This window comes from Monodon monoceros, unplaced genomic scaffold, assembly GCF_005190385.1.
Source record: "Monodon monoceros isolate NGI ecotype Baffin Bay Population unplaced genomic scaffold, NGI_Narwhal_1 Super_Scaffold_20, whole genome shotgun sequence".
Lineage (NCBI taxonomy): Eukaryota > Metazoa > Chordata > Mammalia > Artiodactyla > Monodontidae > Monodon > Monodon monoceros.
The window spans coordinates 12,193,338-12,218,448 of NW_021703777.1; the positions used below are offsets into that span (position 1 = coordinate 12,193,338).

The 25,111-nt window shown below is 33.4% G+C and overlaps 1 protein-coding gene across 2 annotated transcripts in view; it reads left to right on the forward strand.

Moving 5' to 3' along the window:
• Window positions 1-25,111, forward strand: part of GRID2 (glutamate ionotropic receptor delta type subunit 2) — a 1,355,616-nt gene that overhangs the window by 1,065,999 nt on the left and 264,506 nt on the right. For both annotated transcript variants that reach the window (XM_029236088.1, XM_029236089.1), the window contains one exon: window positions 10,903-11,215. In XM_029236088.1, coding sequence (XP_029091921.1) covers window positions 10,903-11,215 — 313 coding nt within the window. The remainder of the gene's footprint in view (window positions 1-10,902; window positions 11,216-25,111) is intronic.

The window sequence follows — 25,111 nt, forward strand, 5'->3', positions numbered from 1 at the left end:
AAGTATAGCATATGTATTTGAAGTCTCTGAAGAAGAAAAGCAACACAATGGTACAATTAATATTTAAATCTATAATCTAAGGAAACTTTCTGAAAATGAAACAAATGTACCTAGTGTTCCTAGAAAAGCTGATCCAGGACAATGAACTCTGAGCTATGTCTTAGTAAAATTATTAGATTTAAAAGACAAAAAAAAAAAATCCTCAAGGCAAAAAAATCAAATTACTTTTAATGGTAGAAAGTTAAATCATTATCAGACTTCTCAAGAGCAACACACGAAGAAAGCCAGCACTAGAGAAGCACTATCAAGAATTTTTTTTTAAGTGCAAGCCAAATATTCTATAATCCATTCAAGATCTCCATCATGGCTACAGAGAAAAGAGTTTTAAACAAACAAGTGCTAAGAGAAAAGTGGACACTTGAGCCCCTCCTGATGAAACAACTAGAGTATGAGCTTCATTCAACCATGAAATAACAGGATAAACTTGACAAAACGACTAATAGTCATCATTTAATATATTTAACTGTAGAAATGATGCTAAAACAAGGTTAGAAACATGGGTTAAATGATAATTTGAAATCATCGTATGGTATAAAAAATGAAAGGATGGTCTTATTAAACACTGGGAGAAAAACAGGGAAAGAAAGGGGAAAATAGAATATCATTATTAACTAGTACAGAGAATAAGTGGAAGTCACCTATTTCATTTAAAACAAAGAAAAAAAACAGAAAGAAAGGTTAAGTGAAAAAAAGTGGGGAGTAAGGGCACTATAAAAGGTATAAATATAAAGTTAACCACTATAACAAAAGTACAAACCTTTCTAAAAAGAAAAAAATAGCAAAAACAAACCACAGAGAAAAACACAGAGATATACAAAATTCAAATAATAATAAATAACAAATAATGAAATACATCTTTTGTGTATATATCAAACACAAAATCCTGATAATATACTATCTTCTAAAACACACATAAACATTGACAAAAATCAGTCATGGATTAAGGCCTCATGGAAAACACCATTAAGTTCCACTGAGTGGATATATTGCAACTAAATTTCTCTGATCAAAATACAATAAAACTAGAAAAAAAACCAAAATTAAAAAATTTTTCCATCTGAAATTCAGAAAGCCTTTTATTAAACAACTCTTGGGAAAAAGGAGAAATACAAATATATATTACAGAGTTTTTTTAAGACATGGTAGTGAAAACACTACATATGAATCTATAAAGAATATTTAAAGGAGTGATTCATAGTTTTAAAAATCCATATCAGGGCTTCCCTGGTGGTGCAGTGGTTGAGAGTCTGCCTGCCGATGCAGGGGACGCAGGTTCGTACCCCGGGCCGGGAAGATCCCACAGGCCGGGAAGATCCCACATGCCGCGGAGCGGCTAGGCCCGTGAGCCATGGCCACTGAGCCAGCGCGTCTGGAGCCTGTGCTCCGCAACGGGAGAGGCCACAACAGTGAGAGGCCCGCATACCAAAAAAAAAAAAAAATCCATATCAATAAAAATGAAAAAAATGGAAATAAATATATTTAATTCCATCTTCAAAAGCTAAAAAAAAATATACAGCAAATTTTAACAGAAGATATAAGGAAGATAAAAATAAAAGGAGAAAGTAATAAGGTAAATAATTTTTTCAGTAGATTAAATTAATAAGTTAAATCTTGGTTCTTAGAAAATATCAACAAAAGACAAATCATTAGCTAATCCAATCAAATAAAGAGTAAAGAACTTAGACCAATTTATACAAAAAGTTATCAAGGAATTACCCCACAAAAGAGGACCAGGCCCGGAACGTTTCACAGGTGAACTCAACTAGTCTTTTAGAGAACAGATAGATCCAATATTATTCCAGATTTAAGGAGACTAAGAGATACAACAACTAAACGCAAGACATGATCCTGGACTAAATTGTAGGATGGGACAGTATTGGGATCAGTGACAAGGTTGTAATATGGACTGTAGATTAAAGTATGGCATCAGTGTAAATTTCCTGAATTTGATAACAGTACTGTTGTTCTGTGTACAGAATATCATTGTTATTTTAAAATAACACATATAGTTGCACTCAAAGAGGGAAAAATTAGACTTCAATAAATAGACTAGAATAAATAGAAAAGTATGTTCTTATATCCAAAGACTCTGTTGAAATATTTTTTCTGACTAAATTATGTTATCTTGGAGTCCATTCAGCATCCCAAAGTGAATTTATGAATTTATGAGAATGATTTAAAATACATTTGAAGATATATTTACATGGTTTTAGCTTAAAAAACTCTGAAGGTGATAAAAAGGGAAAGGAAGAAATTCTTGAGCTGTAGATACTGACATAAAGGTAAAACAATTAAAACTGTATGAAATTGGACCAATAAAAAAGAATAGAAATCCCAGAATGTGTGTGTGTTTGTGTGTGAATGTGTGTGACTGTATGAATTAAGCATATGCTGAAGGAGTCATTTCAAGCCAGGAGAGAAATTATACTTTCTTCTAGAACAATACTCAGGTAATGGGCTAATTGAAGGGAGGAAGTAATTATGTTCGCATCACATTGACTCTGGAGACAGCCTGCCTAGATTGGAATCCTGGATTTTAGCTGTATGACCTTAGTCAAGTTACTTAATCTATCTGTGTCTCAATTTTCTTATCTATAAAATAAAAATAACAATACTATTTATCTCACAGAATGTTTGTGAAGGTTAATTGAATTAAATATTGAAAAGTATTCAGCTCATAATAAGCACTATATAAATGTTAAATAGTAGTGGCTGTAATAGTAGTAACAAAATATCCTTGGTACTTGTCTTAATTGGATTTTTAGATGGCTTATCATGTGCTAAGCTATAATCAAAATAATACCATTCTTAATATTATTCAGCCATAAGAAAGAATGAAATTCTGCCATTTGTAGCAATGTGGATGGACCTAGAGAATATTATGCTTAGTGAATTAAGTCAGACAGAGAGAAACAAATACTGTATGATATCACTTATATGTGGAGTCTAAAAAATAAAACGAATGTATATAGCAAAACAGAAGCAACTCAGATATAACATTAAGGGAGTTGCAATAGTGGTCATCTTATTGGAATTTGACTGTTTTCTTTATAATTTGTTGTTCTTTAAAATTTTTCTAGGATTTTTAAGTATGATCTTAATTTCAGAGTAAAAGTTACTTTAACAACAATTTCATTGGTTCAACCTGGATATTTATTCATTTCCAGTGGTATATTTGAAAAGTGGTGGATATTGTACTGTGTGTTTATAATTGAAACTGAAATATTAATCTGTAACCGTGACATAACATATCTGTTTCTTTCAAAGAAATGCATAAAATCTTGACATTGAGAAAATTAATAATTTGTGATTAATTTCACAGTTTGATTATTTTTCTTTTCCCCAACTTACATATTGTATTTATTTAGAAAGGTCTGTTGAAACTTTAAAGCCTTTTAAAGTCTTTAGAACAAAAATATTTATATTCCCATATTAGCAAGTAGAGAATCATCGTAATATAAGGTCTCAAGAAATAATTTTTTTAATTACAATTTCAAGGTTGGAAAGGCTCTTATATTACCAGTTTCAGTCTATTCATTATACAGATGAGTAATCTAAATTGATGAAGGTTTGGCTACTTGCCCAAAGTCATGTCCTATATCTTAAATGAAGATGTAAAACTCGAACACATTCTTCCTTTCTTCTTCCCTCTCACCTTTCCTCCCTTCCATCCTTCCTTCCTCCCCCCTTCCTTTCTTCCTCTCTTAGCTTTCTTCAATGTCTACTTTCTCCCAAGCAAACCTGAAATTTTTACATTAAAACATTATTTCAAGACTAAAGAGTATAAAATGATATTTAAGAAAGCTGTCAAGAAATTTTTAAAATTTATGCATAGTTCATACTTGTGAAGAGTAGAAGAAAATGTATGGTTTAAGAAGCTGAATAGGCAGAGATAGACCTAGTGCTTGTTAAATGTGTGCTAAAGCTCTTCAGTAAATATTTTCCTTCCACTTTGCACAAAAAATCTTTAAGGTGGGAATGATAAGGGGAAAATACTTAAAGTAATTGAAGCTTATGATAGGCACTTTTAATGAGTTTGAATTTCCACGTCCAAATGAACGATATCCCAGGGGGATAAATGCATTTCCTGAGGTGATATATGAGTTACTATAGATAATGTGTACAAAACATGAAAAAGAGGGCTGTTATATAGTTGGAGATTGGCATATTCAAAATTAGAAAAGGAAATTTATTCTGACAGAGCAATGAATTTGATTTTATTCTCTGGTAAAATTATGGAATGGATTATTAATCAGATGTGTTGTAGATGGTAAAAAAAAAGTAAGCAGTTCATTTTCTTTTTTGATGGCATTAGCTATTCATAAAGTGAATATCTGATTATTCATATATTTTGAGTTCAATAATGCCTTTTACAAAACACTTAAAAACTATATAGAGGACTTCTCTGGTGGTGCAAGGGGTAAGAATCCGCCTGCCAATGCAGGGGACATGGGTTCAAGCCCTGTTCCGGGAAGACCCTACATGCCGTGGAGCAACTAAGCCCGTGTGCCACAACTACTGAGCCTGCGCTCTAGAGCCTGCAAGCCACAACTACTGAGCCCACGTGCCACTACTACTGAAGCCCACATGCCTAGAGCCTGTGCTCCGCAACAAGAGAAGCCACCGCAATGAGAAGACTGCGCACTGCAACGAAGAGTAGCCCCCACTCACCACAACTAGAGAAAGCCCGTGCACAGCAACGAAGACCCAATGCGGCCAAAAAATAAATAAATAAAAAACAAAACTATATAGAGCTACTTGGCTAGATGACAGTGTAGTAAAGAATACTCATAGGTGATTAAAAAACATATCTAGGATATTAACTAATTAGCTGTTTTCAAAGGGGGTAGAACTATAGAGGCAAGTTTCAATACTTTGAGCTTTCCCATGTACTCTTCATCCATATTTTACTAGTAATATGATTGAAGAATCAAAGGCCTGCTTCTCAAACTTCCAAATGATGCAGAGCTAGCAGAAAAAGTTGATATAATGGTTGATAGTAAAGATTCAAAATATTTCAGATAGATGTGAAGGTCAAAAGAAACAAAGAATGAAATTGATGAAAGATAAATACAAGATCCAACATTTTGCTTCAAAATCAACTGCATAGGATTTCTGAGGACTTCTGGATTGATAGTATTTTATTTTAAAATATTTTGAAAATTTATTTAATCCTAAGTTTAAGTCAATGGTAATTCACCTAGTAAAAATGATTCAGACTCCAATGTCATTTAAAAAACTGTATTATTCATATCATCTGAGGAAACATTTGTGAATTGGACTATGTTCACAGGCAAATGACCAGTATTTTGAGGGATATGGAAATCATATCTTGAGAAGAGTGATTGAATAAGCAAATTATTTTTTATTTTAAAATAATATTTCCAAGTAAGGAATAAGATAGCATTCGACAGGTATTTTAAGAATAGTCGTAGAACAGACCTATTTAGATTTATAATGTGATGTATTGATAACAAAGCTAACACACTTAATAGAGGATACAGAGAGGCATATATCAATCATAATAACACCAAGGCTTTGTATTAATTAGAATATTGCAAATATAAATTGTTCATCTTAGCAACTGGGCTTGTTATACTATTAAATAATATAATGTTTGTGGAGCATGTAACATGGTACTAGGTATATAGTAAACATTAAATAAATGTATAACTATTGGTATTATTAACATAATGTCGTTAACATTATGTTCAAGCATAAACTAGATAATTATTTGTTAGATCAGTTATTTCAAATTAAATTTAGAGTAAATGTGTTCCAACTTCTCTGAGTGTAAACTTCTAAGAGTCAATGATCTTGTGGCGTATTTGTCGTGCCCTATTGTATTATCCATCCATCTCCTTCTCATGACTTGAAAGAATGTAAATATTTCCTTTCAAGAAAAATGTTACAACTGTTTAATTAGAATAGTTTTGAAAAACAATTATCTATATTCCAGGTTTAGTGCTAATTCTTATCACAATTCAAATAATCACTTTTACATTAAACACTTGACATATAATAACATTTTGTAATATATTAAACATACTGTAGTAGACTCAGTTACCTTAGCTAGTGGCAAATGACATAAACGTAAATAAATTGATAAGCCAAGAACTTGATTTTAATTATTGAAGTAATCATTCATGAAGATATAAATTTTTTGTCACTGCTACAAAATTTAGCAAATTTTTATATTGCCATTTTATTTTTATTCTGTAAAATTCCCTCTCCGTCAAGTATGCTGAGAAATAGAGAGATAATTTATAAGAATTGGGTAATGAATATCTAGTGAATGTTCTATCTTCTTTCATTTATATATGAAGCAAGTATTTATTAACCATGAATCTATGCCAGACAAATGTGCTTGATACAGGAACATGTCAATTTTTTAAAAAAATGACAGTCCCTGCCTTCACAGAGCTTGTGGTCTAGTAGAAAACTTCATTGTTCAAAAATCATACAAATAATGTAAAATTGCAACTCTCATACTGTTAGGGAAGTGAGGGATACAGGCTTCTGATGGTGTAAACAACAAGAATTACTATTCCAGTCAAAAGAGCCGTGGATAGCTTTCCTGAGGAAGTGATAATTGAGCTGATTTATGAATATGAAAAAAAGTTTACTTGAAGAAGTTTCAGGAGGGTCAATTCAGACAGTATAATCAGCATGTATAAAGATCATGCATTGGGAAGAACTGCTGGAAAGAAAAATGGTCCAGTAGGAATATGTCGAGGTAAGTGGAAGATAGTGTATCCAAAGATGTATAGGCTTTGTTAAAGATTTTAATCTTTTTCCTAAAAGCAGTGCCAATCCACTGAAAACCTTTACATTGTGGCAGAGATAGGATCAGATGTGCTCAACAGAAAGAATACTTTGGCTGCAATAGGGAGGTTAGAGATGAGAAAAGGTAGACTTCAGGTAGACTCGTAAAGAGCCCTGGAAAGCAATGATGAGAGCTGAAAATAGTAGAGAAGTGAATGAATATTAGGATTCTCAGTAGGTAGAATCAGAAGTGACAGGATAGGGGAATAAGACTGAGAAAAATAATGAGATCAACGAGATTTAAGACTTACATAAAAAGATTTTCATTGAAGCAGAAAATATTGGAAGAGGACTGGTTTGAGTTGAATGCCTCTAGTATGATCTTGGCCATGTTAAATTTGAGATGTTTTTGAGACATCCAATAGAAATATCAATTATGTAATTGCATAAATCAGTATATACTCCAGAGCGCATCTCTGTATCTACAAATGTAAATTTTGTAAATCATGTGTATAGATGGGAGTCAATGGAGGTAATGATATGAATGGGATTGCCTAGGCAGAGGATCTCATATGAAAAAAGGGTGTAGGTCCAAGTCCAGAGGATTGCCGACATGGGCTTGAGAAGGAACTGAGAAAGAGGCTTATATCATGACATGAAATTCAAGGAAAATAATGTTTGTGGTGGAGGGGGCCATCATCACTGTCAAATATTGTCAAGAAGCCTAAACAGATGAGCACTAAATTATATCCATTTGATTCAATAGTGTAAATATTAAGCGCTGCGTCCATTGAGTAGTCGAACACTCGATATGAATACAAAAGAGCCTTCCAGAGTGACTGTGAGGTGTGGAAATACAGACAAATCTTTAGAGAAAATTGACTATGAAAAAGTGAGAGAGAAAGGGTAGCAAGTGGGAGTCAGAAGTCAGAGAGAGTAAAAGGAAAGGTTTTTCTCTTTTTATTTTAATGAGAAAGAGTTAAAGAACCTTTTCATGGGAAATCAACAATTGGTAGATGATGTTGAATACAAGAGATGGGAGTTTAAGCATCTGAACTGGAGGGGATTTGTTGATAAGTTTACTGATGGAGGTTTGGCATTAGAAAGGAAGACATCTCCTCTATCACAAATAAAAGTTATATAGAATAAGCTGGATGTGGGATATAGGTTGAGAAGTAGAAATAAGTGTGAATTTTAATTCAGTATCTTCTGATTCTCTATAAAGTAGCAGTGAATGTCATCTGAGAATTAGGGGAAGTGAGAATATTAAATGTTTTATGAGGCTAATGGTTTGAAAAGTCATTGTTGAAACTGAACAAGTGAGTTGACATACACATACACACATGCATGCATACATACAGAAATAAATAGACTAATAATAGAAGGAAAGAGAAAGAAAGAAAGAAAGAAAGAAAAAGAAAGAAAGAAAGAGAAAGAAAGATAAGAAAGAAAGGGAGGGGAGGGAGGAAGAAAGATACATGTGATTGATCATTTCTGGTTACTTAGACATATTCAAAAAGTTTTAGGACCATCTTTCTGAATCAGTGGTTCTTGCCTTTTTTTTTTTTCTGCTCCAGTACAGCTTCTCTACAAGTAAGGACTATCACATACTCATATCAAGCATGGTGGTCTGCTATATCACTGATTCTGAAGGCTGGATTGAGGTACTTCCTTAGGAAGGTGTATACAAATCTCAGAGATAGGAAAATGTGTGTGTATAAGTATGTGTCGTGTGTGTATGCAAATGCATTTGTGCAGTTTGAAAAAGCCCATTATATGATTCTAGTATCCTCTCCACAGGGAGACTGGCAATTTCTTCTTGAGAATAGAATAGCCAAGTGTTGAAAGTGGACCAGAATTGAGGAAGTTCTCCATAGAACTAGGACAGGCAATTACTATATTTAATAAATATTTTAGCACATACAAAATAATCAGTTCACTTTTCCAAAAGAAAACAATAACAAACAACAGCACATCTTCCCTAGATATTTTTCTTTATTACATTATAGAAATTCACTTTGTGATACATACAAATATCTATTATTAAAATCAGTATAGTGACTATTCTAATTCATAATCATTAAATGTAAAACATTTATTTATTAGCAAAATATTTATGAACATTTACAAATATTCAATCAACATGTCAGCAAATCTCTCCTTAGGTGGAATTTTCTGTTGAGTCATAAAATGCTTTGGGTCCCTAGTGCATCAATTCGTAAATTACTGATCCACAGTACTTTAATATCCTGAAAAAAATGTACTTTTTGAGAGCCTAATTGAATCTTGAGGAGTTATTTATTCACCATTAAGATTGAGATAAATGAGTCAGCTCACAATAGTCATACTAAAGACAGTTATATTCATTTCACAAATAGATAAACTGAAGCTCAGAAAAGGTAGGACTAGAGAGCTAAGGATCCAGGTTAGATTTTCCTTCTGAAAAGACCCAATTCCTAGTAACTAAGCTATGCTAAATAAATATATGAGCTTGAAAGCAATAACTATTTCTCTGAAAATTCATTTCCATATAGAGTTATTAACTTTAATACCTCTCAGTTAATAATCCGAAACTCATAATTCTTATGTTAATATAGCCTTGTTGCAGTGTAAATAGTACAATTAAGAAAAGCAAAATTTCAGACTCTTTTAAGGTAAAAACTCTCCTAAAACCAGTTATCCTAATTGCTTACAATATGAGTCATTTGGAAAACAAATGATTTCTTGCAGTATGGTAAAGTGATTATGAGCCCTGGCTTTGCAGTAAGAAAAACATTGCTTTAATATCTGGCTTCTAAACTTATTAACTGTGAGAAGTGAATGAGTTACTTAAACTCTTGAAGTTTCAGTTTCTTCATCTATGAAATGGAGAGGAGAACATGTAATTCATAACTCATTGTAAGGATTAAATGAGAAAAGTTATTTAAATACTTAGCTTATACTGTATAGATGGGCTGATACACACACACACACACATACACACAATGCTTAACTTTAGCTAGACTATTTTTGCAGCTGTTATTACTTCAGAGACTTGATGTATGGGAATTGGTTTAGCATTCCACTAGGCATGTTAATTTTCATGTCTTTTTTTTTTTCTCCAAAGGCATTAAAACCAGTTTCTATATTCTTTCATCAAACTATAAAAAAAAAAGAATAATGAAAATGTTCAATTTACTATTGTTTGTGTTTGTCTGAAAGGAGCTTCGCACAGCTTTAGTCACAGCCACAGATAATTATTTCAAATAAGATGCATCTTTTAGATATTTAAATATGTTTTCATATCATAGAAATTTAAATGTGAAGTCATTTGTTATGTGCTGTCACTGCAATTCTGCCATGTGCCTTATATAAGTAAAATAGCATGTGCTCTGTGTGGTTCTGAGTGCTAACACTGAGAATCTGAGACACATACTGAGAACAATGGTTATTGCTCCAAGAAGAATTATCTGTTTCCTTAATCTTTAATTGTTCATTAAAATGTTTCGAGGTTTAAAAAATAAAATTATGGTAGAAACCCCTGGTGTATGATGTTATAACTTAATGCTATGAAATCTCTAATAAACTCTAATATATTTAGAACCCAATAATATAAATTTTGATGCAGAGAAATCTAAACCAAGGGTGAAATGCCACGTTGAGTTTTTTTTTTTAATAACTTAGATGTTAAGAACATGTTGAATGTCTTGGGAACATTTTCTCAGGAAGAATTCTTTAGAATAAGTTTTACCTTTGCTACTGTGTTAATGATGGCTTTGATAAAATGACCCAAGGAAAAAAGACAATTTCCTTCAGGCATTATCTGTGTCTGAAATATTCTTCACTGATTTCACATGCACTGATAATAGGAACAAGGTAATTTGTCTAACTCTGGTGGGCCAAGATTTGCAGGAGGAAATGAAAAATTCACATATAGGTCTTCTCTAAGAAGTCTCTGCAGTGTTTTTCAGTTTATATAAAAAGACTTAAGATGTTGCCTGAGGCATCTATTTTATTTTCCTCAAGGCAAGCTAAAGTGCCACAAATCAAGTTGTTTTTCACACTGTTAATGTATTCCTGTCTCTTTCAATTTCTCAGAGGGCAGACATAGGGATTTCTGCTTTGACTATCACCCCAGACCGTGAGAATGTGGTGGACTTTACAACACGTTACATGGACTACTCAGTGGGAGTCCTACTTCGAAGGGCTGAAAAGACAGTGGATATGTTTGCCTGTCTTGCACCATTTGATCTCTCACTATGGGCTTGCATTGCTGGCACAGTTCTTCTGGTCGGTCTACTGGTCTACCTCTTGAATTGGCTTAATCCCCCAAGATTACAAATGGGATCGATGACTTCTACCACTCTCTACAACTCCATGTGGTTTGTGTATGGATCCTTTGTGCAGCAAGGTAAGGAAAAAATATATATTTCAGTACAAAAAAGGAATGTGATGTTTCATATGCCATGCATTCAGGTAAGAACGTTCTGTGTCTTGACATCAGTAAGTGTTCTAAAGGTCTTTACAGCAATGCTAAGAAAAGAACATTTCTTGCTCTTTCCTAGTGGATCTCAAACAGCAGATTTTCAGCAAAAAATGGTACAGTATCTTTTGATGTAAGTTCAGTTTTATCAACAAAGCCAAAGATGAATGTCAGAGGTAAGGTTCACAAGAAACTCAAGAGGAGATTTTCCTTCCCAAGCTCCGATTCTGAGAAATAGCCTTTCTATTTCTCAGATAAATACTTACTGAGATTTATGAAAATACTTACTACCAGAGCAGATATTGCTTAATTATTTATGTGTATAAGAGATGTTAAGACTTGCTGTTTGTTGAGAGACATTGTTTCATGTATTAAAAATATTCATTGGCAGTGAAAAGACTTTAAGATTCTGATAAGAAATTTACGCTTTATCTTTCACTTTAATATATAATTTTTACCAATTAACTTATAATTTCATTATATTCTAAACAATGTCTTTGTTGTGTTATTCAGTAGTCAATCTGCCTACTCTTTAAACTTATCTAGGTAATTACTTGACTCTTATTGCTTCAGAATAGAACAATATTTATTGAGCCCCTTATTTGAGACTACTGCCATCATAGAAAATGAAATAATAAAATACTTTGGGGATTGATAGTTTCTTGCAAACTTGTCATATGTATTGAAGAGAAGACATAGGTGTCACAATGGAGACACATGATGCTTTTGCCTTAATATTTACAACTCTCAATAACATCTTACTTTTTATATACACTTGCTATTGGATCTTCCATTAAATTTCATTCTTTCTATTCTCATTTAACTAATCATAAGGTTTGTCTAGACTTTTCATCTCTACTTTCTCACATAAAGTCTATCCCGCAAACCTCTGTAAGCATGCTTTTTCCCGCTACCTTTCTGTATCTGTGTATCTTTATCGCAGGTATTTTTGGTCCATTCATTAATCACTAATCTAGTAGATATTTAATCCATGCCATTTATTTAAGTAGAACTTTGCTAGGCACTGAGTATACAGTTGGTAGCAAGGGAGTCGTTGCCATCATTGAGCTACAAGTCTTGTGGGATGCAAACATGTAAAATCCACGCGTGATAGAGACTGTTATGAGATCATAGTCGTGGGGAGGGTGAATATATCTTAATGTCGCAAAGAAGGCTTTTTGAATTAGTACTGTATAAACAGAGACAGAAGTAACTATGCAAAGAGCTTATTGAAGAAAAGGATGGGGGAAGGATACATAGATGGTAGGATAGAATTTAAGACCAAGAAGTGAGGGAGGAATCAGAATAGACTATGCAGAATAGAGTATGGAGCTGGTAAAGATGAGGCTGAAGATATATTTGTTATTATCAGGGGTTTGAATTTGATCTTCAGGGAAATTAACAGCAATTTAAAGGTATTAAACAGGGAAATGCATGTTTAAATTTTTACTATAATCAGAAACATTGTGATTATAGTATGGATAAAATTGAAAGAGAGCAATGTGGAAAGGGAAACAAATTATCAGAGTATTATAATAACTAAATAAAGAGCTAATGTGGCTTGCACAAAGGTAAGATGACACTGGGAATTAAGAGAAGGGTATTGATGAATTGGAATCTATAGAACCTGATAAATTATATAGTGGTATGGGGATTGGTACTGAAGGAGAAAAAGGAGGTGAAATTTTATCCTAGGTTTCTGGATTGGGAAATTATGTGTATTGGTTGCCGATGTCATTTTCTGGGGGAAAAAATCAAGAAGAGCAGGTGTGATGTGGAAGATGATACATTCATTTTGGTACATTTGAGTTGAGGTATCTGTGAAATATCCAGGGGTATATTTCTAATGCTTGTTAATGGTTTGATATATTTGTCAGAAGCACAGAAGAGACATCTGGGCTAAATATACATTGAGGAGATATTGGCATGTAGGAGATAATTGAAGCCATGGAAGTGAACGAGATCGTACAGAGTAGTTGTTCTCAACTGCATACTCCTGATTGAGGACGACTGACTCAGAGAGGGCCTAGGACAGAGCCCTAAGGAAAGGAATGGGTAGATGAGATTTCAGTGATAACTAGTAAGTAGTGACAAGAAAGATGCAAGTACCATGTGTACCATCTAGTGGTATACATACCAAGTAAAGACAATATTTGAATATGGAAGATTGGTTGACAGTGTTAAACATTTCAAAGAATCAAGTAAAATTAATACTTGAAAGGTGTTCATTGGATTTAGCAATAACCTTGTTATTGGTAGTATTCCAGTGACTAGAGCTGCATAATAAATTCCTCTAAAACCTATCAGTTTCATGGGTCACAGGTTTAGACAGGACATGGTGTGGATGGCTTGTCTCTGCTCAATGATGTCCGAAGCCTCAGCTAGACTGCCCAAAGTCTGGAGGCTGAACTCATCTGAAGGCTTGTTCATTTCATTCGCACGCCTGGTGGTTAATGCTGGCAGAGAGCTGGTGACCTAAGTTTTCCTCTATGGCCTTTCTCCATAGGATAGTTTGGCTTTCTCACACCATGATGATTGATTTCTCTATAGAGCGTGTCCCCAAAATAGGGGGAAGAGTCAGTGAAACAGAAGAATTTTTTAGTCCAGGTTGGGGATCACAAACTTGTATGATGGTGTGAGCTTCTCTTGCAGGAAACACTCTGGATGTGCCACCTCATGGCTTTGTCATGAGAATTTAAATGGTTTTAAAATGTGAAGTTCTTAGATACAGTAACTTATATAAGTATCACATAAGTGTTTACTCAATAAATAAAAACAAATTAGTCTCAGCTGTGGATAGTTAGGCACATGAGAAAAGGATAACAAGGCAGATTATTTTAGATTATTAGCAAGATGGTGGTTGAAATAGTAGATTCTAGGGTACATGGAGCAATAAAAAATAGAAAGACCAATAATCAGAGTGTAATAGAGAGTAAGACTGGAAAGTAAGAGAGTGGTAGTGGGAGAGAGTAGAGTTCTTGATGAGGCCAAAGAACAACTGTAGAAATATCAGTGTGAGATAGTTCAAAGTTTGTATTGACAAAATGGGACACCTGAGCCTAACATTTTTGAGATGAAACAGTAGAGGACAAGTTACAGGTGTGTAGATGTGGATTCCTGAAGAGTTGGTGAATAACTTCAAAGCTGATCAACTGAGAATCCACAGGATTAGATGAACCATCTGTAATGATGGTTGGCTTGGATTAGAGAGAAAGAAAATAAGCCGTGTGCCAAAATTGTCAATAAATGAGGATAGATAACTAGGATGTTGATAAATATGAGTACTGACTAGAGATGGAAGGTGGTAAAGCTACATGTAACTAACCTCTCTGTTTATCTCACTTCTTCCCATTCCACCTAGTTTTTCTGTGCATGGTTTCAATAACTACCAAAATGCAGATGACTCCCAAATCTATATCATCCTTGAATTTTAGTTTTATATACTCTCACTAGACTCTCTGGATATATCAGAGATACCACAAATTCCAACATGCCAATAATTGAATTTTTTTGCACTTTAAACCTTTATAGCCTCTCATGTTCTCTGTTCTAGCTGATGCATTAGCAACCGCTCAGACTTAAAGGTTAGAAACTTTGAAAACAGTTTTGATTTTTTCTTCCTTCTATCCCTTATATCCAACCATAAGTCATGCAAATTTTACTTCATACTTATTTCTAGGAGTGGAAATCTCTTTTCACCTAGAGAGATAAGACCTGGATTGTTACCTAGATTAGGCCTATCTCATTTCTCATCTGAGCTACAGGAATCTCATAATAGGTCTTTCTTTTTCAGTTTTGTTTCCTGCAAATATATGCTCCACATACTTACACATATACTCAAATTATCACTGTCATGGAGAGCTAACCACATAATTCCCATTCTTCAAATATTTCTTTGGCTCCCCAGTGCCCACAGTTTAAACTTATTTAGAGCATGAACAATACTCCATCGTTTGGTCTTCACCAGTCTTGATTCTCATCTCCTACCACTCATGGCTCACATGTAATTGTCCAGTTATTCCAAACTGCTTTTGTCTCTTGAACAGAAGACAAGACTGTGTCTTGCCTCTCTGCCTTTGCTTCTACTCTTTTCAATTCATGAAATGCCTTTATTACCAATTGCTTAATCTCTACGCCCACTCTCTGCTTTCATATGGCAAATTCCTGTGCATCCTCTAGTTCTTATTCTGATCTCACTTCCTTCAGGAAGTCTTTGCGTTTTCTTTTGTCTCCACCTGAGTCCTTTGAACACAAGATAGTGTCCTATTTATCTTTATAGTCTTTGCCTAATTCAGTGTCTTGTACGTATTAGGTGTTTAATAAATGCATACTGATCAACTAAATAAATGAATAAATGCTAAATACTTAACTAAATCAAGCATGGAATTAACTGCAACATTGTGTTTATTAGATTACAGTCTATTGCCCAATGACTTAAACTCACTTAAACCAAACAGGAAGTTATCCAGAATGTCTCCACTGGTGCATTTTCTTAAGTAGCTAAGATGAGAAACTTATAAATAAGGTTTCCCATTGGTTGAAGCTTTACTTTTGAGAATGTTAACAAGCTTATGGATTGGCTTTCTGAATTCTGTCTCCAGGTGGCCCAGTTTCAGCAAGTTTTGGAGAACACCCAAAAGAAAAAGATAAATAAAATTATCCATATGGTTACATGCTTTTCTAGTCTGTAAACAAGCTTCAGATATCAAAAGTTATAAATATGTTAAGCACTTTTCTGTCTCAACTGCTCCCTTAAATAAGTTGTACAGCCTGGGGGTTGATTATACATTTATACGAATCCATAATGATGCATCATGCTGAATTGCATATGATTAACTACTTCATCTCTGAAATGTTGCTATTCTTCCGCCTGCTAACAATGAAAAAGGTGAATTCATTAAAAGGTACCGGAAGTATCTTTACACTTTGATTAAAAATAAATTAAGAAAAGACTCAAAAACCCCATGAAAAAAAGAATCAGTCAATGACAGTCCATGCACAGGCAATGGAGTTTGGAATTAGTGATAATTTCTAATAAAAATATAGTCTTTTAAGGAGAAGCACAGTAATAATTCTGAATTATTTCAGAATTACAGTCTTTACTGAGCCACTAGAGACTAGACTGAGTAGGAATAAAAGGGCATTTCATGTATTATCACATAGATGTTTCAAAAAAGAGTTCAGGGACAGCTAAAAGCAGAAAAATGTTAAATATACGTAAGCTGTTTACTAATCCTGATTTTTAAAAAAAATTTGTAACTTCAGAGCATTCCAGAAAAACAGCTTAGGGAATCCAACTGTGCAAAATCAGTATGGTCCATTATAGAGATAAACTTAGTACATCTGTTTGGCTAGAACATTAGAGTTTGTGAATTAGGCAGTTTAATGCATGAATGAGACACCAATTTTATGCAAGTTTTGTTGCCATTTCATATCCTCCCTTATCTCCATGCCTATGTACATCTCTCTGCAATCAACATACTTAAAAAAAAAAAAACCTGGGGCTTGATTTTTGAAGATCTCTGATATTTAGTTTATGGTCAGTGACTCTTAATATCATCTGGGCCATGAAGGGCCTCTGTGACTTGTTCACACGTGGTTGTATGTAATTCGTTTACTGTTTACTTGCAAAGGGAAATTTCAGAGTTTACCTCAGATGGTCTGGTTCTATAAAGTATAAATATTTATAGTCACGTAAAATGTTTCAGGCTATCACATATGTTTACCAGCAAGCATTTACTATATACCAGCTATGCGCCAGGAACACAAAGAACAAAATAAAAACAAGGAATAACTGTATTAACTGGCTTAAGAAATATTCCTTGGATGTACTATATGCCATACCCAACCTAGATATTTTGAATATGATCATAAGAAAGACACAATCCTTGCAGGAATGTTCAACATCATGTAAATGGGCCATAGCCAAATTGGGACCAAATAAACCACTTTTGATGAGAGGAGCAGACAGAATTATTGAAAGGAGTAAAGAGGGAAAATTCCTTTGGTAATTTTCTTAAGGATCAAATAGTTCCACAGTTGCTAGTGATGAATAAAGAGGACCTTTAGGAATGGTAGAAGATAACCTGTTGGCTGCTGCACAAGAGTTTACATCAAAGGCAACCCACTGACTTTGAGATCCCAGGACAATTTTTGGAAGAAAATAAAGAGTTCTTCCCGCTGCCAGAAGGATTGCAGTGTTACAGAGAATCACAACTTTCTCATTTCCACAAAAAGAAGAGTCAGACATTCTTCTCTATCAAATTAGGCAACAGAAAAGATGGCTGATGAGAAAGTATCTGTTTAAAACTTTGAGAATAACTCAAAAAGACATCCATTTTAATAGTGTAGATATCAAATATATGAAATTTGCCAATGTCCTAGTCACAAAACCCCAAAGGATTCAAGCCTTGAAATGCAGTAGCTAAAGCCATTCGTTTGTAATGTTATCTGATATTTCACATTCAATTTGAATATAACAAAAATTATATTGGCTAGCTCTGCTGTTTACTGACCCTAATGAACACAGAGAAAATGAGAGTAATTCCCAGTGACAGGTTAACTGGACTATAGAGACAAGTTTTTTTCTATATTCTGTTCCTACAGATATTAACTCAAAAAGGCTCTCTGTATTTTTATTTAGGTCAGAACAACATCTCTGTTGTTGCTAATTATTATAGGCAGTCCTTAACGAAGGGAGAGCCAAGTACTCTGAATGCTGTCACATCTACTTGAGAATTTCCTCATGCTGATTTAAAACATAACAAGCTGCTCATTTTCTTTCTTTTTATCACCAGAATTCTTCAACACCAAAGAAAAAGATGAACTCTCATACTTTCAAAGACTGTTTAAACTCCTTCATTATAGGTGTGGGGTGTGACTAATCTGTGTGACCAGAAAACAATGCCATGACGCTAAGATGTGAATCCACTGGTTTTTCCCAGTGAACTGTAATGAGCTCCTAAGCAATTATTCCATAAACTATATACATGAGATAGCCCCTGGCTTTCATTTATTTTAATACCAACTCTTTATGATTTGAGCCAGAAAATCCTTTCCATGCTAAACTAGGTTTTCGAAGAGGTAAAAGTAATTAAGGGACATGAGGCACAAATCAGATTTCTGCTCATAAAATGCTTATAAAACAAGAACTGGTGTGAACAACATGTTCTTGACTCTTCTGAACTACTTATGAGTACATACCATAATTAAAAGCATTATTTTAGTATTTAATAAAACAGAAGAGTTGCTTTCAAGAAACATTTTAAAAACTTGAAGGGTGATCTTAAGATTTTCTGAGTTGGTCTCTCTTCTTTCCCAAAATGCTATAAGAAAATACATTTTTTTGTCATGAAGAACCTAGGGGTAAGACAGGAATAAAGACAGACCTACTAGAGAATGGACTTGAGGATATGGGGAGGGGGAAGGGTAAGCTGTGACAAAGCGAGAGAGTGGCATGGACATATATACACTACCAAACGTAAAATAGATAGCTAGTGGGAATTAGCCACATAGCACAGGGAGATCAGCTCGGTGCTTTGTGACCACCTAGAGGGGTGGGATAGGGAGGGTAGGAGGGAGACGCAAGAGGGAGGAGATATGGGAACATATGTATATGTATAACTGATTCACTTTGTTATAAAGCAGAAACTAACATACCGTTGTAAAGCAATTATACTCTAATAAAGAGGTAAAAAAAATACATTTTTTTAATCTAAGTTTAAATGATAAAAAAACAGGTGTCATAAATCCTTTAAAATAGCATTGACATCTTCATAGTACTTGGTGTTTTTACAGTACCGTATTACAGTACCCCTCAGCTTAAGTAACAAGGTTAGGGACAGAAATGTACAGTGGGGAATGTAGTCAGTAATAATGTAATATTTTTGTATGGTGATAGATGGTAACTAGACTTATCATGATGATCATTTTGAAATGTATAGAAATATCAAATCACTGTGTACCAGCAACTAACATAGTGTTATGGGTCAATTATAGTTCAAAACCAAACAAGCAAACTCATAGAAAAAGAGATGGGGCAGTAGGTGAAGGGAGGAGGAATTGGATGAAAGAAGCCAAAAAGTACAAGCTTCTAGTTATAGTATAAATAAGTACAGGATTGTTATGTACAACATGATAAATATGATTAACGCTGCTGAATGTTGTATGTGAAAGTTAAGAGAGTAAGTTCTAAGAGTTCTCATCAGAAGGACAATTTAAAAAAAATTTTTATCTATACAAAATGATAGATAATCCCTAAACTTGTTGTGGCAGTCTTGTCGTGATGTATATAAGTTGAATCATTACGCTCTACAACTTAAACTTACACAGTGCTGAATGTCAATTATATCTCAGTAAAACTGAAAAGGAAATATACAAACAAACACAAGTGAGCTAGGGAAAAATAAAAGAATAGGGCCAGACATCTCCAAAGATAAATTTATTCTAAAGGTGATTTAGGATTGATCAAAGTTAAAGTATTGGGATCAAAGGACTACATGTGATAGTACGGACAGTCAGCTTAGAATGTAAATTTGGAAATTCAATTTTTGTTTGACCTCATTCCATTTTCCCCTTCACCTGTAGTTAGAATATGTAGTTAGAACTTTAATAATGATGGTCATATTTCTAAAAATATGGAAAACTTACCAAAGCTTTTAAAAACAAAATTATGTTTTGAAAAATAAGACTTTTACCACTTAACCTATCTCTAAAATGCATACTTTTAAGCTAACTGTAACACACATAATGCTGAATTTAGGATTCCTGTTTCAGTCTACAAAACAGGGCAATAAGGTCCTGTGATACTTTTGTTAAATACCCTTAAATGTGGCATGGCCTTAACTTGAACTTTTCACAGTTGTAAGGCAGAGAAATTCCAATGCATAACATAAAGTAAAATTTAGCATCATATATTTCATCATGTATATCAGTGTTTCTTATTTGTAAACTACTTTCTTGATGACAGTTGTTCTTTTTTGGCATCAAGATGTAACAAAAGACCAACGCATAATCCATACTTCCACACTGTGGACATGTAAAATTGCTCTCTGATTTGTGGGTGACCAAACTTTATAGAGTCTCTTTATATTTACAGCTCTGTCTCTCAGACTCTAAATTAACATTCCATTTGGGACAGATGCGCAGTTTGTCTGCTTCAGTTGTTTTCTAACGGTTAATAATATACATTGTTTAAACTCTTCCTTAACATTTCCTAAAAGTATTTCCTCTGCCTTTACCATTTAAAATTATTCATTATCTAGAAAGCATCTCCTTGGATATTAAATAATAATTATTTATCTAGTCACAAGAGTGAATAGGACAGCATGGTATCTGTCTTCATGGAGCTTTCAATGTATGAGGGAAACAAACTAGTAAACACACAGCTCCATCATAAGATCATAATAATCACACTGAGGAAAGCCCAAGTCACAACGGGTGCAGAGTTAACAAATAGGCCACTATCTGGTGCATTACAATTAGGTCAAATTCATACTGAGTCATGACCTATTAAAGAGAGGGACACAGACTAGGAACCAATTTTTCTTTGCCTAGTGACAATGGAAAAAATGTAGTGGCCCATTAATTCACTTGATCTTTGTTTCCTGATCTATAAAAGAGTCAGATTATTTAAATTTTTTCTTTCAGTTATAAGATTGTATGATTACATAATACAAATATCTAATTAAACAACTCTTTTCATATCTTTGTGTTTGATTAAGAGACAGTTCAGTTTTAAACTGAACTATCTATACATTTACTAGCTATGTGATGCTGGACAAGTTTCTTAGCCTCTAGGTGCTCTAGTTCCCCAAATAATAATTACCCACTATATCAGGTGTTTGAAAAATTGAGTTCATGGATATAAAACACTTAAAATTGTGTGCAAGACATAAAAAAGGCACTCAACATTGTAATTATTATTTTCTCACTATTTTTGCCATTCATAGCAAGAGATGAAATCAGCCACATTGTTTAATGCTTTATATACTCATTATTACCTCACAGAAAATAAGCAGTATTTCAAAGAAGCATATTGTAATTAGGCATAAGGAAGTGTATTAGGAAAGCCAGTCCAACTAATGAAAATGCTTACAGTAAAAACCATACACTAACAAATTCATAATAATTTTATGTCGTTCAACTAGACATGAAAAACTACAAGAACATTTTTCCCTTTGTAAGCACATCATTACCACATGTACTTGTAATAAACTATAGCATAATATGGCCAAAGATGCAACAATGTAATGAACCAAATTGAATGGAATTATAAGTTTTGATTCAGGATGCTTCCAATTTATATATGCAGCTCTTTGGGGCTCGAAAAGACTAAATAATCTTTTGGGGACTAATTTATAAAACCTGTGAATATATGTATTTTGTTTTTGGAATACATATTGAGATCTGTGGCTAAAATAGCACATAATTAAGCATAAACATCACACAGAAGGCTAATTTTCCTAAACTAAGCAATCTTCAAAAACTGCCATTGGTGGCAGTCTAGAACCATATGGACCCTTTCCAGATAAAAATGATTATGATGATGAGGATTATATTCCAGTTTTTATTTTAGTATACTCACAATGCCACTATTAAAAACCAGAATATTTTATGAGTTTAAAATGCCAGTAACGACTTGACTGTTCAATACATTAATAAAACTAAAAGCGATCTTTTCTATTATATAGATATAATCTATGTTAAATACTATGCCAAAATTTTTATTTCCCTGATAGAATGCTTTTAAACTTAAGAACATCACTGAACTATGGTTTCTATTGTTAACATACATGTAATACTTATATTGTAAATACTTTTGAAATGCAATATAATGCATGGGAAAGTCATAAATAATATAGTTAACTGTATTTTATTATTTTCTATTATTGCAGCATTGTAATATGTAATATCAGATATAGGGTTAATTTTAAGATGAAAACAATTTCCCAGTAACCAGTGAAACTTGTGACTTTGATCTGAGAAAATCAAAGCACATAATAGTATCCTGAGTTACATTTGAAGCAAAGAATATGCCATACCAGTATTCAAAAGGTTGATTCTAAATTAAAACCTTCTGTGATATTATTTAATCAATATTAACAATCTAAAAATAAATTGGATTATATTATTTAAATTATTGAAAAGGAATAAAAGACCTTTGGATGTTTTTCCAAAAACTGTTTTAATACAGTTTTTGGTTAGAAAAATAACCAAGTTCCTAAATCAGTAATAATTTATTGCCTGAAATAGAATTTTTAAGAAGTCTGTAGTTTAAATAGATGTGATCTTAATTTTTTCGGCCTTTAAAATTTCAGAATAGTATGACTTTTCCACATAATTAAGTTATCTGCAAATTCATGAAAGATTATTGATGGGATTCTGTTTTAACTTAGAGCCTCTATAATATGATAATCTCTTCTTTTTTTCTAAATATAAAAGTAATTTTGCTGTATCAGCAGGGACTGTCCGTAATCACCACATTTCTGTAGTATTGTTGTACTATCCAAAGAGTTAAAGCCACTTAGTTTTCAGTCCTCTGCCTTACATCACCACCCAAGGAGTGCTGTAATCTTCTAGAAATGCATTGCCTGGAGTGTGGCACTGCCTAATAAATCACTCCATCTTATTTATCTGTCTCTTGACATATATCTAGCAGCAGGAACCATTATCCTGTGACAATGTTAAGTTCTATTGACATTTTCTCTTAATTAACTGCACTACTGGCTACAACTTTTACATTGGTAATAAACTTCCTTTATTCAATGCTGTCTTGAACAAAGGAAGTGTTAAGTTTGTCGTGCATTCATTGTCATCAAAAGTATTGCAATAAGTGAAACATCTTTGTTACTTTTCCAGAAGACCAGTTTATTCTGCTGAGAAAACAAACAGAAGTTTTATTTAGAATCATATTACATCATTTTTATTAGAAAATGCATTTTTTCATTAGACATCATTAAATATATGAGAGCCAGATTACATATGTCTGAATTCCTCTGTGATATATACCCGTTCAGTCAACCGAGTAACTTTTACACTTTTATAAATTGAGAAAAACATTACCTTTCAGACTAAACATGTTTTATGTACCCTAAAACTAAGTATTTATGATCCAAATTTGAGATCATTCGTTTATTCAACATTTATTGAATGTCTACAATGTGACAGGCACCGTTCAAACTCCTGGGACTACCTTCTGATAAAAAGATTCAAGCCTTCATGGAACTTATATTCTAGTGAAGGGAGCCAGGTAACAAACAATAGGTATGATAAATAAATAAATAAATTACATAGTATATCAGAACTCAAATACTATAGGAAAAGTAACTTAGAGTGAGAGGAAATTGAAGTATATGTGGAAGGGCTGCAATTTTCAATGGGCTTGTTGAAGTAAGCCTCTGAGAATTTGATATTGAAGCAAAGAGGATGACAGGAGGATAAGAAGGATTATGCTACATCAGTATCTGGGGGAAGGGTGGTCAGGTATAGGGAACCACAGATGCAAAGGGCCTGCTCCAAGGGGCCAGAAGAATAGCTTAGAAGGAGGTGAGGTCAGAGAGGGCCATTGATTCAGATGACATCAGGCTTTGTGTACTTGGGCTTCTACTTTGAGAGTATTGGAGAGTCACTGGAGCACGGGAGTGGTTGTCTTAGAGGGTGTTAATTGGAAAACTATTCTGTATCTGTTCTATGTTCAAATCCATATTTGGGGATGTAGTGATTGTTTCAAAAAAATTGTAGATTTGTACCTAAATCAGCTCATGATTATATTTTGTAGGTGTAAGATGTATATCTATTTAGGTAGATATATGTTGGTTACAAAATATATCCAATCCATTGTACCTTTAAAAAGCATTAACTCCAAGACCTAGACACACTGTTTTCCACTCTGCAACTCAAGCAAGTATGGTTATTCATTACAGACAACATATTAACAGTTAATCAAAAAGTACAAGAGGTACATTTCCAGCTTTATTTGTGGTGATAGCTCCTGAAGAAGACGGTTCTTCTAAGTAATCTTCTCCAGTGCAATTCTTTCCTATAACAAACCAAACTACTAATAATATAATGTCTTTCTTTCAGAGTAGGATTAAATAATCCCCTGTTCCTAAATCACCAGAAATAAGGTTCTCTATAGAATATGCTTCGTGTGAAGGAATTGAAGATCTTTTATTACTTTTCTTCATTTGCAATTTATGTATATACTTCCCTTTATCCAAAACGATGTTGAAATCTACTAACATTCATAATAGCACCAGATTCTTTGGCTTCTCTCACAGAAAAAAAAAAAAATCAGTAACATTCTACTCCTAGTTTTCCTTGTCAAGGCCAGTTCTTTGATTTAAAAATTTCTTGATTTTTAAATTCACAGCGATTTGGTCACAAAAGGCCATCTTGAGTATAAGATTAAATAGACACTAGTTTCAGTCACAGTAGGAATCTGTACACTCAGCATTATCCTCCAGAAAACCTTCTTTTGAAAATGATGTACAGTTCATCCATTGGGGCTATACTTAATCCTTAAGCTATAGGAAAAACAAGGTCAAATCTTCTGTTGACACCAAGAAATAGTGCAGCTGGTCCTTTTATTTTTGTTATACATAGTTGTATAGATTAGGGACAATTCTGAAAAACTAAATATTTTAAAGTGAGTCTTTAATATTAAATCCTCAAAATATAGGAAATGGTTTAGGTTAAAGAGTAAAAATTAAAATGTTCACCCTGATATTCATTGATTTTTAATTTTTTCTTCTGAGCTAATATTGACCCAATTGACAGTCTACAAATGCTGACTTGAATTAGGTTAAGCAAGTTAGAAATTAT